Here is a 15121-nt window from a genome sequence, read left to right as displayed (position 1 = left end):
CCCTTTGGGACAACCTTCTCCCAGTTAATTAATTGGTTAATTCATTGGAGGCTAGTTGGGTGCTGGGCACACCGTGTCTGGCGGAGGTGTCATGGGAACAGGCTGCTGAGCCTTGACCATGGCTTGCTTGGACCCTGCCCCCGTCCCCCCGCCAGCAGGATGGGTGTCCGTCCCCCCATGAGCGCAGGCGTTGTCTGCGGGCTCAGGCAGCTGCCCCGGAGCAGGTTTTGGTGTGGGAAGCCAAAGGGCTGAAGATGGTGTGAATCAACCTGCCCAGCATCTTGGCCAGCCTTGGAAAAGCCCCTCTTCTCCTGCCCTGCTCCTGGGAAGAGCCACAGCAGGTGCCGAAGGGCTGCGCTGGGGGGTTTGGGGAGGGAAGTGGACTGGGGTGGCTGCTACAGACCTTGTGTTCCCAAAGTAGCTGCTCTGGGCGAGCTCCCAAGTCCTGGGGCCGCTCTGATGTTCCTGCTGCCCGCTGGACCTGTCCCCGGGGAAGTCGCGGCTCTCCGCCATCGAGCCGCAATCGCTTTCCACCCAGGCCCAAGCCAGGAGCCAGACCCGGGTGAAGTTTCTCCTGAATGACGGTCAGGTCCCAGGTTGCAGGTTGCCCTGTCAGTAAAGCCACTGAGCTGGATGAAAAAGGGCATTTGTGTTTCAATTGATGCAGCAACTTTGATATTTTCAGCTAAAATATTCTTTTTCCCTTTGTCAAAACATCCTTTGCTTCTCAAATGCGTATTCAGATATGCATTGTATATTGGTCTGATATGTGTTCACAGACTTTAAATTCAATAATAGAGCTTTTAGTGTGGATAAGATCAAAGCAATCTCCTTGGCATATGCTGGAGGCCTGATTCAATATTTGACTTGCTAATTTTTCCCAGGGCACTGAAATAATATTCTTCATATTGTTCCTCACTGCAACGTGCATCTGAAATAAAAGTGAGGGTCCCCTTGGCAAAGTGAGCGGCGGGATGGCGGGGCCGGGGCTGTTCCCCTTGCCCAGCGGCGAGCCTCTGGGCGCCATGGGCTTTGCCTCTGCCCTGTCCCAGCATCTCGCCGCTTCCCCAGCACCCTCCTCCTGCTGCCGGGCTTTCCTGCCTGCCACCAGCCGTGCCTCGCCTGAGACACGTGTGGGTTGTGGGGGAGGCTCATTCTGCTCTGTGGTTACTAAACGCTGATTAATCTGCCTTAAAACAAAACAAAAAGAATGAGCCACAACCGCCCCCACCCCAGCATCCAGACGACAGACCCAGCGACAAATTAGAAACGCTTGGGATGTAAATTTAGGTAAGACTTGTCAATGGGGAGGGAAGAGCTGCGGTGCCACACTCCAGGATTTTCCCACGGCTTCATCGCGGGTGGGTGCGTGTCACGTCGTACTCCGTAGGTTTAGTTATTTTACACAAGGGTTTTTTCTCTGGCGCAGATCCACCCTGCCCATTGTGGCCCTGCAGAGGTGCTGGAAGGAGCAGCAGGGTGCTGGTGTGTCCCGGTGAAAGCGGCAGTGGGGCAGAGCGCGTTGTTTGGTGCCTCTCCTGCGCTGTACGGATCCCACCCGGCTGTTGGCAGAGCCCTGCTAGGGGAGGGGTGGTGTGAGGGCCGCTGGAGGGTTTCTTCCCAGGTGAAAGGCTGCACGGGAAGGTAACAGGAGTGCAGGGAACGTGGAGGACGGGACAGGGCGCTAAACACTCGGGGAACATCGCGAAGAGCAAAAGGAACAGTGTAGGCTGTTGGTGTTTTGTCGTAGTTAAAAGATATTCTTGGCGGCTCTCTGTGCCTGCTTGGTGCACGATCCAGATGCCAGGATGCTTTGAGCGTTCTCTTCTTGTCACTTCTTCTGCAGCACTAATTTTAAAAGCAGCCCACGAGGGAGGAGATGAGACATGATCCTGTCTTGGGACTGACTCATCGTGTTGCTGATGTGTCTGCAGATTAATTACCAAACCCATGCAGGGGCAGGAGAGCTTGTGCACGCCTGTGTGACAGTGAGCTGGTGCAGATGGCTGGCGGTGACACACAGCTGGCCGGGGGTCAGAGTTAGGCGCAGACGTCCTTGGAGACTTGACCGCTCCTGCTTCATTTTTAACATGTCCCCCTCTGGTGCTGAGCTGAGGACAGGTTCTCGCAGCCCCAGCTTGGGGCAATGGGGTTTGCAGACACTTGGTGAGCTGGGACACGGACACCCCATTCCTGTCCCCATCCCCGCGCTGCTCGGCTGGGGCATCCGCGGCTCCACAGGCACCGACTTGCCCAGAGCTCCCTCTTTCTCATCTCCTGAACGCTGTCATTTCCGAAAGCGCGGGGGCAAGCAAAGGGTAGCGGGGCTGCTGTTGTTCACCAGCCTATTTCTAGCCTCCCGTCTCCCCGGCAGGCTATTTTTAGCCCACCCATTCTGCTTCTGTTGCCATCCGTAAAGCTTAGAATGTCAAATGTAATATTAAACGAGCAGTGTGAAAGTGAAAAGAAAATGCCAGTGAGGTATTTAATAAATGAAACTTGGAATTTACGTGGGAGGCCAAAGATGCTCTCCAGACATTGCAAGGAGGGAACAAATAAAACCCAAACAAGCTGTCCCCAGAACATTGTTCCTCTGTTGCGAGCAGGCTGCTCTGCAAAGAGAAACGTGGGTTTCTAAAACAGGGGTGCAAAAGTAGCTTGGAAAAGAAATGTGATGGGGTAATGTATTCTCCTTTAGATCGCACTGTGATAGAGCCGTTCACGTCGGGGGTTCGGGGGTACCGGCGAGCGGCGCGATGAGCCGAGCCTGGCCCGGGTGCTTTGCACTTGAAGTCAGGATCTCAAGCCAGGCCCTGGAGCAGCTGACGTTAATGTTCGGCTGGTTTAAAATAGGCTTTGACGCTGCGCAGCACCTGTGGCTGTTTCTCTCTCTCAGGGTGGGATTTTGTGGGTTTTGTGGGTTTTTTGTTGTGGTTTTGTTTTTTTTTTTTAATGTATCAGCACTTTTCAGGCTTCTCCCCAGACTGGCAGCCTTTGCTCTGTGGTGACGTTTTAGACGTGTGTGTCACCTTTGCTCTGTGGTGACGTTTTAGACGTGTGTGTCACACACCATGTGCCTTTGGGTTTGCATCCAAATGCTTTATAGTCTAACGCACCTCCATCCCTGGAAAGACCAGGCTCACACCACGTGCAGAGGGCAGGAGGGTGCACAAGACCACCAGCGTCCGGGGTCCCTGCAGTAACTGGGAGCGGAGGAAACACAACGTGCAGCCAACAAACCACCTCCGACCTTGCACAGACATTTTGAGAAGCCACCGGGTCCTTTGCCAGCTGGACACCATGGAAGGCAGAGGTCAACCCCCAGATGCGGTGTTGGGCCTCGTGCGTGATCCTGCTGCCTCTCCGGTTGGTGTCTTACTGGGGGCGGTGGTGGGTTTGCTGGCTGTGCTGGGAGGGGATGCACAGAGCACAGTGCAGGGGTGATGTGTGTCGTGGTGCTCAGCTGTTTACAGTAGGACCCTGGGCTGGGGGTGTTGTAGGTACCTAGTTCTGGAGCAGATGTCTTCGGGGAGGTTTGACCAAATGACCCTGCCGTATCTGCGAACGAAGCATCTGGGTCAGGGAGTGGCTGTAGGGCTCAAAAGGAGATGTGGCAGTGGCTTGCCCAGAAGGCATGTCAAGGGACAAAGGGGCAAGTTACAGGACAAGAGGGACTTTTTGCATGGGCAGGTGCTTAACCTGGGTCCAGGAATCACCCTTCTCCCTTATGAGGAAGTTGTTTTGAGTGCTGAAAGCATGTTCTGATGCTTTTGTCCCAAATCTGCAAAGCTCCCAAGCTCATCACACCTTGCCATTCCCTCACCCCTCCCAGGCCTCCGTGGGGGCATAACCCTCATTTTACACTCAAAGCAAGTCACCGGACAGTTAAGAAACAACCTCCAGTGGCCAGAAATTAAATGTGGCAGCTCCAGTTCAAGGACCCTACTGTAATCCCTGGGACGCTTTTTGGAGTTGGGGTTGTCCCTTCATTTGACACATCTGTAGGACCTACCAAAAGGGTGCTGTCATCGTGAATGGGGCGTACGGGCACCGAGGCTAAAAGTGTCCCTGACTCTGGGGAGTCTGGTTGTCAGCAAGTCCCAGGGGAGCGTCGCTGCTCGGTGTTTCCTGCTGCAGGATCACGACCAGCTGGTAGAGCTGGAGCCCGACGCTTGGCTGGGTGTTGTGGGAGAGCGTACACGGGTGCTGCTGTGACTGTCGTGCGAAGAGGCCGATGGTCATGGCGACAGGTTCTCTGCAGAGGGCTCATTGCAGGGGTGAGGGCAGTAGGACGCGGTGCTGGGCAGGCAGTACCCAAGGTGTCACTGCCATTAGTGGTGAGGCTGGAGACGCGGTAGCTTTGGAAGCCCCGTCTGTCAGCTGAAGGACACTGCAGACCGCTTGCAGGTTGGATGCATTCTGTAGTGTTGGTCTCGAATGTGCTTTCAATGATGTAGCGGGTGAGCTGTACCATGACGCCGCCCTTGCCAGGGTCTCCGAGGGTGGCTGGGTTCTCCACCCCACGCAGGACAGTAAGAGCTGCCCGGCACCGGGTGTTATCAGGTGTTTTGGGGACAAACCGAAGTGATGAGTTGCAAGAAACTCTGGCAGACGACTCTGCTCTCCCGTACCTTCTCCTCTTACGGTCTGAGAACACGCTGAGCAGCTTCTGACCCCATTATCCCCACCCCACTTTTGTCAGTGATCTAATGGGTTTTTTAAATATGCTTATAACGTTTCTTCTGCTGCCTTTGCGGCAGGACCAGGCAAATACAGATTGCTCTGTTAGAGGAGCGCTGGTTTTGGCTTGCCGAGGCATGAACGCCGTGGCCTCCCCAAGGTAATCGAATCTCAGCTAACTGTGAATCGCACGTTGCTGGCAAGACAAAGTTGCCTTGTCTTTGGGTGGTAAAATGGGGTTTTGTGCATTGTGAATATGTGCGCATTCTGCTTTCCTCAAAATAGCCCTGGTTTCCCTGGAAAGCTGTGAGCCGTGGGGTTTTTGAGACATCCTGGTGCTGAGAGCTGACAGCCCGTTTTGTTGCGCTGGGTATAAGAGGCTTTTCACTCCCCATCTCAGCCGTCCGGGGTTCTAGTGGCTTTGACTGCTCAGCTTGACCCAAGAGTACCCCAGTGTAATGTTAATTCTCCAAACTAGACTAAACAAAAATAGTGAATTTTAGTTTCCCTGCCTTTTTTTTTTTTTCTTAGCCCTAGAGTTAAAACTTTCTTTGTTAGGCTGCTGAAAGCGAAGCACATCCCTCATGCAGGGGAGGTGGAAAAAATCTGGAAATTATTAAGATGTACAGAAACGCTGAGCTGAAAGTTTGTGCGAGATCCAGATTTATGTACAGAGTACCCGCGTGGGGCGGGCTCTTGGGGGTGATTCGGTACGGGGCTGAGCACTGACTCATAAATCCATGTCCATTCCCTCTTGGAGAAGCCCCATCGCATGTCCCGTTTGCCGGCACATGTGTGACGTCCCCGCTGCCTCCAGGGTTTGCCCTTGCGTAAGCGTAGCTGTGGGATGGCCCCCTTTTCCTGCCTCTGCTGGGGAAGAGGCACCGTCCAAGCCCGCCGCTGGTTCCCTAACATGGTGCGTCACCTCCTGTTGCTGCATCTTCCCCATTTGCCGATGGGACAGTGCGTGAGCAGCTTCTGCCGAGCACCTCAAAGCCTGATGGTGCTCAATGGGGAGTGGAAAAATCCCACTGTGGCGCGCTGTGGGGCCAGGGTCATGCAGCCCCTTCCTGAGGGATGGCAGAGCTCTGGCTCCGTATCCTGCACGGCATCCCTCCCAGGGGGAAGGAGTCTCTGCTGGGTAACGGAGAGTATTTTTGCCCTCTATATGGGGTATATTTGTTTACAAAGGCCTAGGAATTATTTTTCTTTCCTACTGGTGACTTTTTCTTCCCCTTTAAATCCCAGTTAAAACTTCTTTGCGGCTTGCTGCCATTCCCTTTATATCCTCGTGTGCTGTGAAAATCATAAATTACGCTAGTCTTTCAGAGAGCAGCGGTAGGCTGTTTCGTGGTTGCAAAAGCTAATTACTGGGTTATTGTTTCTAACGGCGCTAATCCAAACTTCATTTTCCTGTTAATTGTCCGTCGAGCCAGGCTAGATTGTTTTTATCATCCTGACTGTTTGCGGCACGAGCGGCCGCGAGGTGTAACCAATGCCGCCGTGACATTTGGAGTGGTGGCGGACCCGAAAAAAACGTGGTTGTGAAATGAAATGACACACTTGTGGTGCTCACCCCGGGCTCGTTTGGCTGGAGAAATGAGATCGGCATACTCCTGTTAAATGTCCCTCTGATTAACCACCCGCGAGGGCCAGTGAGAGCGGGTGCTGCCGAGCCGAGCGGGCGGCGGGGAGGTCCTGGAGCTCGCTGTGTCCCCGGCTCTCGGGGGCGGTTGCTGGAGAGGGGAGGTAGCAGCAGGCTAACCCCTTTGGGCTGGGGGGCTTTCTGGGGGCACCGAGGTTTTGGGGGGGGGGGGGCGGGGCGCGGGCACACAGCCCGATTAGGCTGAAACCCACCATCGAGGCTCCCTGGGAAGCTCTGAAGGCTTCGTCCCTGCGGGGCGGCGATGGGGCTGGTGCTGGACACGCATCTCCTGCGCTGTCCTTGTCCCCAGCACCGCACCGGCAGCAGCACCTCAGCGTGTGAGCGGCTGCTCAATGAATTCATTGATGGGAAGTTTTCTGTTTACTTTTCTTTCTCTTTTTTTCTTACTACCAGGGCCTGGGAGCCCAGTGGGGCACCGTGGAGCTCGCCGTGGCACTCTCAGTAGTGTGCCTGCACCGAGCCGTGCCTGTGGGCGTCTGAGGGTGTCCGTGGGTGTGCAGGGGACAGACGGGGTGTGGAGGGTGCTGGCCCTGGCTGGAGGATGCACCGGTCCTCGCCGCAGCTCTCGCTGGGGGGTTGTCTCACGGAGGACTTGCTGCCCTGATAGCACTGAAGAGGAGACGGAGGGAATCGCTGGCCTTGCTGTGGCTGTGCCCGAGATTCGGGATGTCCAGAGAGTGGGTCTCTTGAACACCCATCTTGCTCTTGCTCCCGCTTGCCCCTTTTCCCTCTTTTCCCTGTTTCCCATGTGCAGCGGTGTCCGGGCTGTGCTCACACACATCCCTGCGCCAGCCGTCCCCGGTCCCTCTCTGTCCTTGTCCCGCGGGGACCCAAACGCTTCTGGGCAGCAAAGTAGCAAAAGATGAACTCCAGAAGAATTTTGCTCCAAACTTCACTGGGTTGGGGCAGCCTGTTTGCAAGAAGCGCGTGTTTTGACAGCCTTGGCAGTGTCTGAGCGTTGTAGCTTCGGGAAGTGTTGCAAGCAAGCAAAGTAAATACGGTCTGTGGAGGTTTGCAGCAGAAAGGGGAGGAGTAGGTGGGTTTGTTTAAAATACTCCCATTACAGTCAGTTAACCTTTATGTTACCTAAATGAAAATTGTATAAACCTGAAATTTTCGCTGATCGGGTTGCCTAGGAACAGGCAGTTGGTTTTCATAAGACAATGAATACGCAGTCACCGATCGGGCTGTTAGGCACCGAGACGTTCCGCTGTGTTATCCTGCACCCCCAGCTTTGCCTGGGGGAGCTGCTCGCTGGTGCGCAGGATGCGAGTGATGGGGGTGATGCGGGAGCCACCACCCAGCTTGGAGCCGACCCCCCTGGTCTCCCGGGACAAGCAGCCCCATTCCCGAGCCCCTGCCGCAGGCTGGTGACGTGGTTGAGGGCAGCGGGGCCGCACAGGGCCGCGCCACCACGTCTGCCAGCAGCACGGCTCCGGCGTGCGGCACCCCTGCTCCCACTCCGGTCTGGCCAGGCAGGGACTGGGGGGAGCGTAAATGTGCCAAGAGGATCAAGGAACTGCTTGAAGAACAAAGTTAGAGGCATAAAAGCTCAGGCCTCTGGGTTCGGCCCAAGACCCTGACGCTTAGACCAGTGGTTCTCATGGTGCAAACCATACAGGTGGGGCTTGGGGCTCCCCTGCACGTGTGTGTGTCTGTGCATCTACCTGTTGCTCAGAGCATGGACCAAGACGTAGAGTCACAGAAATGGGTTGGGATAACTCTGGTTCGCTCCAAACCAGCTTATGGACACAGCCGTAGCACCAGTGCCTAGGGGAGTGTGGGGACAGTGTGCTGGGGAGGGCGAATCGGCAGTGCTGGAGCTGGAGAACGTGGAAAAATGCCTTATTTCTCCCTTTTCCCATCCCAGAAGAGGTTGGGTAGCAGCACCCGGCGGTGTGGCTGGGGGCCCTGACGTCCGCCGCTGCTGGGCTGGGTCACCGCCTCTCACGGGGTGTTGGCAGAGACTCGCAACGTGGTTCAAATGGCATTAAACAACTTCCAAAGGCAGCAGGAGTAACTGGAAGTGAAAGAATGCAGATCGTTTATTAATAGGGTTTACGGAAATTTTCTGCTGGGTAGAAATATTGATTCCTTATTCCTATTTTAAAAGAAGCTTTTTGTAATGATCACCGAGAGTCATTTTCTGATATCGATTGCAATGGAGCTGTGCTGGAGCCCTCCCTCCATTCATTGCGCGCCCGCGAGTACCATTGAGAAGGGAACGCAGCCCAGGTTTTCCTTTCAGGAACGCGGCAACTTCTTAAATCAGCATTTCTGTCATCTTTCCAGGGGGGTTCTGCTATGTGTGTTTAAAGAGACATAACACATTTGCTCTTTTAAATCCGTTTACACTATTCTTAAAGTTCACCTTTGAGGGGGAGGCGGTGTGGGGGAGGCAAATGCTAAAAATAAAACTCCCCCCTTAAGTAGATCACTTCTGCATTTGACATTTACATGGAATTCATTTGCATCTCATTTGTACATGTTTCTGCTCAATAGGTAGAATGTAAGAAAGCACAACCTAAAGAAGTGATGTTTCCACCAGGGACGAGAGGAAGGGCGCGTGGATTACCGTATACCATGGACGCTTTTATGCTAGGGATGGGAATGTTGGGTAAGTGCCAGAGCCACCGCACGTCCCCCGGAGCCAGCGGCTCCCGCGTTGTCTCCCCGATTGCCGAACGCTGAAGGCGTAGGGGTGAGCAAATCCCTGCACCCGCGTGGGTGCCAGTCTGAAACTTCAGCAGGGGTGGAGTGGGGAAAATAATCCTGTCTGTGGGAAATGATTAACTCCCCCACCACCACCACCACCACCACCTTCCCGGAATGTAAAAATTTGCATTTAAATGGATGTTTTAAATAGCCTGTTTTACTCTTACTCGCAAAAATAGAATGATGAAAGATGCAGTGTGTTCATTCTGACTAAAAATGATCTCTCCCCTTTTTTAGAGGAATTGAGTCACACATTATTCCCCTTCCTTTAAAGGTATCTTTGACAGTTCAGCATGGATAATTGAAAATCTTGCCGGTTCTTAAATGGCATGCAAGATGGAGAAAGCAGGGAGATGTGTAACAGTGTAGGTCACAACAATAATTACAAGTTTCAAGGAGATGGAACGGTATTTTAGTCCAGAGTATTGTGTCCAGAAAATACTAATTAAATGGGATAAATGATATTTAATGGCAAAATTCTATTTGTGCATGAGGTCTATTTAGTTAAAATTGGTTCTCATTTGTTTCTGCCCAGATAGTTCTTCTTTCTATATAATGTGACAACCCCTTGATGCTCTGTCCTCAGATTTACTAAGCCAAAATGCTGCTAATCCATTGCCAACATATTTGTGTAAAACCCCATATATTTTCAGCTGTCTGCTCCCTTTGTGTCAGTGGACTTTCCCTCGGTTGTCACCTGCTGTGTCCCTAAAGCGTGCATGAACAAGAGGGCATCTGGAGGTGTTTGTTCCCAGGCAGAAACGAGCCTTTCCCAGCCCCTGGTTCCTGGCCCCTCCCGGGTTCGGATGCTCCCAGAAGCTGAGCACAAAATCCAGCCTTAAAAGCTGGTGCTGGCTTGTCCTGAGCTGTGCCGAGCAGGTCCACGGGCTCTCTGGGACGCTGGAGGACCCCGAGGCTCCAGGAGCGGGTGTCTGGTCAGAGGACTCGGTTCCTGTGAGCATCAGGCTGTTGCGCTGAGATGTCTGACTTCAGGCACCGCTTGATTTGATAGGGAAAACTTCCCTGCCATGTTTGCTTTATCTCTGAATTAATAGTACTTCTGTTCGCGTGGCTGGAACGATCCATTTCTGGGATGTGTAATTGGGTTATTTCAGCTGATCATCTATTTTTCTGTCCCCACACTCCACCGCCACCCTTGCCCCATAGTGTCTGGAAATTACATTTCATGGTTAAAATATTTATCTTGTGCTAGTCGGTCTGTGATTTCGTTACCTGTGTGTTCCCGGCGTGCTTGAGCCATACGCACTTTATTTTCTGCTTGTTTCTCTTTCTTTTCCGCTTGGGGTGCCTGAGGTTTGGGCTGGGGGAGGTGGTGCGTGCTGCTTTGCTGCCCGGTCCCACGCGGCTCATCCCGGGCTGGGCAGAAATCCCCGGGGCAGCACCCTCCCTCTTTCCCTCACCGCGGGCTGAGCTGCCTCAACCCTTCTCCTGGCAGCCGGGCGAGGAGCGAATGGAGCCAAATGGGACCTGAAGGGAAAATTCAGCCCTTTATGTGGCGTGAGTCATTCCCACGGCGGCTGCCTCTCTGGGAAAAGATCGTTTCAAGCCGTAAGAAGGGAAGAAGCCCTCAGCGAGCGGATCTGCGTGGCACAGAGCGAGCGACGCGGGTCCTGCTGCCGTGGGGTGGGTCGGGTCACGCCGCTGCACCGGCTGCTCTCGCAACGTGCTCTTACGAGGCTTCAAATCGGGGTGACTTGCTCAGAATTAATGATTGATTGGTGTTGAAGGCCAGATGCTTCATTATCTGGGTTTTTTCATCTTCCAAGTTCCTGCTTGCTACAGTGGCACCATGCTAAATAATTAAGTGCTAAACAAGGAAATTGCAACACAGGAGAGCAAGGCTCTCTGGATGGCCATTATAAATCCCCCGTTTTCAAAGGCCGCCTGTGAGAGTTGGCTCCAAGGGGCTGATGGGCAGCGAGCGGCTCAGCGGGGAGCCCGAATCCCTGCTTCCCAAGCCCCGGCAGCTGCCTGGCGCTGGGGCCCAGCCCTGCAGGGAGAGGGGCGTAATTAACCCATCAAACGATGAGGCGCACGAAGTCACGTACCGCCGGAGGCAGCGTCTGCCATCACCGAGCGTTTTGCTGCGATCCCAGGAGGCCGGTGTCAGCCCTGCCCCATTCCTCCTTTTCGATGCCTCGCTGGACCGAAACAGAGCGACTGGGGCAGCTCTTGGAGGATTTTTATACCTGTTTCCAGAAGGCCTTGTTCAAGGTCACCTTCTCCAGATGCCGTTCATGGGCAGAGGAGAGAATCGAAGGAACGAACACACGAGACAACCTGAAGGAAAGCGCAGGGAGCGACTCCCTCCAAAGCTATTAAGGAAGTTGGTCTTTTTCATTAATCACAGCCTCCCCAAGGAGCCTGCCGCAGCCGGGGTCTAAAGGTGCGTAGGCAGCCGCTTCTGTGATGATTTGGTTGATTGGAACAAAATTAAAGCGTTCTTCCGAAAGGGTTTTGTGACTCCGAGAGCACTGTCAGGCCGAGCCTTTGGCCAGGGCTGCTTCTGGGCTGGCTGGGGCTCGAGCTGCTGGTGGGACACGCGTGGTCTCGGGGGAGATGAGGAACACGAATTCAGCACCCAGCTTGAGGAGCGGGCTGGAATGGCTTCAGTTCCCATCATCCCTCTCTCCCTGGCAGCCCACCTGGCTGGAATTGCTGCTCCCCAGCCCCGTGGACGCTCGTCAACAGGTACTGTGTCCCTCCCGGCCAGCAACGCACACATCTGCAGCTGAGAGGAGCGGTTTGGTGGCCAAGAAGCTTAAGCTTGCCATGAGCCCAGAGGCCTCCCCTCTGTCACCTGGTCCTGATGTGCAGACCCCGTCACTGTCACCTACGCGGGTATCACTGCGTTGCCCCATGGCTTTCTGCCCTCCATTCAAGCCTGTAGTTGAAAACTTGAAAAAAAAAGAGAGAAAAGAAGAAAGCAACCAAGGAGCAACATTAACAGGAGATCATCTCTCTGTGCCCTCCCATCTGAACCAGCTCTGTCTCAGGGATGCTGCAGATGCCGTTATGGTGGTCCCAGCGGTGACACCGGGCTCTGGAGGTGACGGTCGCGCTGCTCGGTCCGAGCTGGGGCCCCACAGCACTCGTTTCTTCTGGCGACGGCCATCTTGGACTTGCTGGTGTTTAATATTAAAGTTGGGCTCTTTTTAACTTGTCCCTCCAGAGACGGGAGCACTGGGCCCATGAAGCTTGTACCCCGGCGTGCCGAAATGCTGTCCGACAGGAACGCCAGGTCTCAGGAGTCTCTAGCAGGCAGCTCATCTCAGCGCTCGGGGCAGAGCGGGGGGCTCTGGGCTGCTGCCCGCGCTCAGGCTGGCTGGGCTGGGCTCAGGCAGAGCTGAAGTTTGTGCCCTTCAGAGAAAGTCGTTCCTTTTTTCCCTCGGTAATAGAGTAGCGGCTGCCTCTGAGGTAGGGCTGGGGATGGGGAGCCCCTCCTTAGCACGGGCTCCCGGAGGTGGCACAGCTCACCAGCACCCGCTGCGGCCATCGCTGGGGATCGCGGCAGTGACCAGCTTTACCTTAGCTCCTGAAGTGGGAGATAAGTCAACTTCGTTGGACCAAGGGAGAAACTTCTGCAGCAGATGTGTTTCTTCTCCGTAGCTGCTCCCTGCTGTACGACTGTGACCACCCTCTGCATCTGGAGGGGATGATTTTTTTCCCTCGTGCCACAAGTGCTTATGTCAAGGTCACAGAGCGTTTCTTTTGAGAAAGACCCCAAGCACTTTTGTTGCAGTGTGGGGCTGTGCTTTGGACTGTCCCTCTCCTTGCCAAGAACCTGGCATTCCTTGCTCTGAGCAACTTTGGGAGACAAGAATTTTCTTGCATTTACTGGAGGATTTGAATTAATTTTGCAGAGGTCCCCGGGCTCTGTGTGTTCAGTGTTCCCACATATTAACCGTGAGCTTTGCCCATCTCACATCACCAAATTTAAAAGTGAAAAGAGATTTCCATAGCCTGGTTGTGGACGCTTCCCCGCTTGGAGCAGAGAAGCCGTTTCTTCCCCTGGAGGCGCTGGTGGGATGGATGGGAGTCGGAGTCCGGCTCGGGTCTCCTGCCTCCCCAGCGACCTCCTGCGTGTGCCTGGACAAGCCGGGCCTGGTGCAGGATGGAAAGTGGGCAGTTTGCCCCGTTTCCCCTTTCGGAGAACCCCTGCGATGCTCAGGCTTTCCCATGGGCCCATGAGGACGGCCTCTAGCACCAGGAATGCTGTGATGCCTGCAGGTACGCTGTGAGTTAAAAAGGTCAGTGTTACCTCTTCACAGTTGTTTTCCATCCTGGAAGTGGAGCCTTTGCCCTGGGAGACCCTCCCTGCACTGACCGGTTGCCTGCATGCCACAGCGGTAACGGACTCCGTGGCCACATCGGGTGTTACCCCCACGAAGAGTGTGACAGCTGGTTGAGCGTGACCATCGGATGGTCAGCGTGGTGCTTCCGGCAGCCATTGCTCTCACCTCACGTTCCAGCCCTGGGGAGGAGCTGGAGAGCATCCAGCACAAGGCAGGATCTGGCCCACTGCAAGACGGAGCTCGGCAAGGCTCCAGTACAGGGGCTGGAAGTTCAACCAGCCGGCAGGGTGGCTGCATCCGACCTGCTGCCATTGACGCCGGAGACGGGAGTGGTGGTGTGAAAGCGGTTTTGGTTGTTGGTTTGAGTTCTGCTTCCATGGACGGGCAGGTCTCGCTTCGGAGGAGGTAATCCAGGCAAAACTTGGATTTTTGGTTTAGCAACAAGGGATAATCAGAGAGATTGATTATGCCCCAGGACTACTGAAGCAAATAAACTGTTCGGTGCCCAATGCAGGATGAGAATGGCATCTAATGGAAATGGTGGGTAGGTCAGCGTGGCCATAATTTGGCTTGATGAAGCATCCACATGGGCATGGCGCTAATGCGCTATTGATATTCAGCCAGGCAATTTCCCCTGCGCGGATCGGGCTTTGACTCGTTAGAGCAGAGCTGGGCACTGCAGCAGTAAATGAAGAGGAAAATTGAAGTAATGTTTTATTATAAATTTATGATTTCATCTGCCTGACCTAGAGAGCATTGAGCGCTGGCGATGCAGGAGGAGCCCCCCGGGCAGCTCCGCTGGTGCCACTGCCATGGGGCAGAGCTGGGCTTGGAGGAGAGCGGGGCTGCTGCCGCGTTGGACTCGGAGGCAAAGGCACCAGGGCAGGAGCATCTCCAGCCCCGCAGAGCATCCCAGAGCAGGGCAGCGGAACAGATGGCATCCTGCACTGCGCCGCCTGCTCCAGAAACACCGCGGGCAGCTGCCGTCCAGCACCGTGCCACTCCAGCCGGGGCCACAGGCACCACAGCTGCACCCCCTGCTCCCCGGGACGGACCTCGGGCACGTCGGTCTCCCCCGGCTCCGATGGTCGTGAGCTGACGGATCTGCTTTGGAGTCATTCGAATCAGAATAAAACTTAATTTTTCCTGTTGGCGAGGAGAGGGGCTGCGGTCGGACGCCACAGAGCGATTTTTTCATGGTGGAGCTTGCGGTGGTGTTAATGGCACTACTTACTTAGCAAACAATCCATTTATCAATATTGTTGGGTTTTTTTAAAGAAAAAAAAGGAAAAAAGGTTTGTAAAGCTTAACGCTGAAAGATCTGATTTAATGACAGAGGTGATTAATTTCTAAGGGAATCCAGCTGTTGAGCTGTGAAATAAATACGCGAGGGCTAAGCGGTGTGTACATACTGCCGAAAGCTGCAGCGTGCTGGCCGGGCGGCGCAGGGCTGCTTTCCCCTGGCACTGCTTAATCCCGTAATCAAAATTCATCCAAGCAGTTTTGTCTTCCAGTTTTAGATTATGATTAATAGTACGTTATATGTATATATAAACCTAACCAGAAATGGAGGGACTGGCTGCGGCAGAAAGTAGCTGTACGATGTCGGAGTGTATTAAAGAATAAATAAAAGCAGAGGTAGGAGACGCCCAGGAGAACCATTCGGCTGCTAAACCTGTTCTCGGGGTCCAGCCCAGCTGCTGCTGTTGTCACTGCCGAGAATTCCAGTGACTTCAGACAGAAT

The 15121-nt window shown here is 54.2% G+C and overlaps 1 protein-coding gene across 17 annotated transcripts in view; it reads left to right on the top strand.

Moving 5' to 3' along the window:
* MSI2 (musashi RNA binding protein 2) overlaps window positions 1–15121 on the top strand; it is a 251924-nt gene that overhangs the window by 196147 nt on the left and 40656 nt on the right. For all 17 annotated transcript variants that reach the window (XR_012588490.1, XM_074595968.1, XM_074595967.1 and 14 more), the window contains exon 9: window positions 8849–8963. Coding sequence is in view for 16 of the 17 variants with exons in the window: in XM_074595968.1 (XP_074452069.1) it covers window positions 8849–8963 (115 nt within the window). In the remaining variant the exon portion in view is untranslated. The remainder of the gene's footprint in view (window positions 1–8848; window positions 8964–15121) is intronic.

The sequence above is a fragment of the Larus michahellis genome, chromosome 7 (genome assembly GCF_964199755.1).
Source record: "Larus michahellis chromosome 7, bLarMic1.1, whole genome shotgun sequence".
Taxonomy (NCBI): Eukaryota; Metazoa; Chordata; class Aves; order Charadriiformes; family Laridae; genus Larus; species Larus michahellis.
Note: the sequence above shows the minus strand (reverse complement) of the source record. Positions and strands in the feature narration are given on the sequence as shown.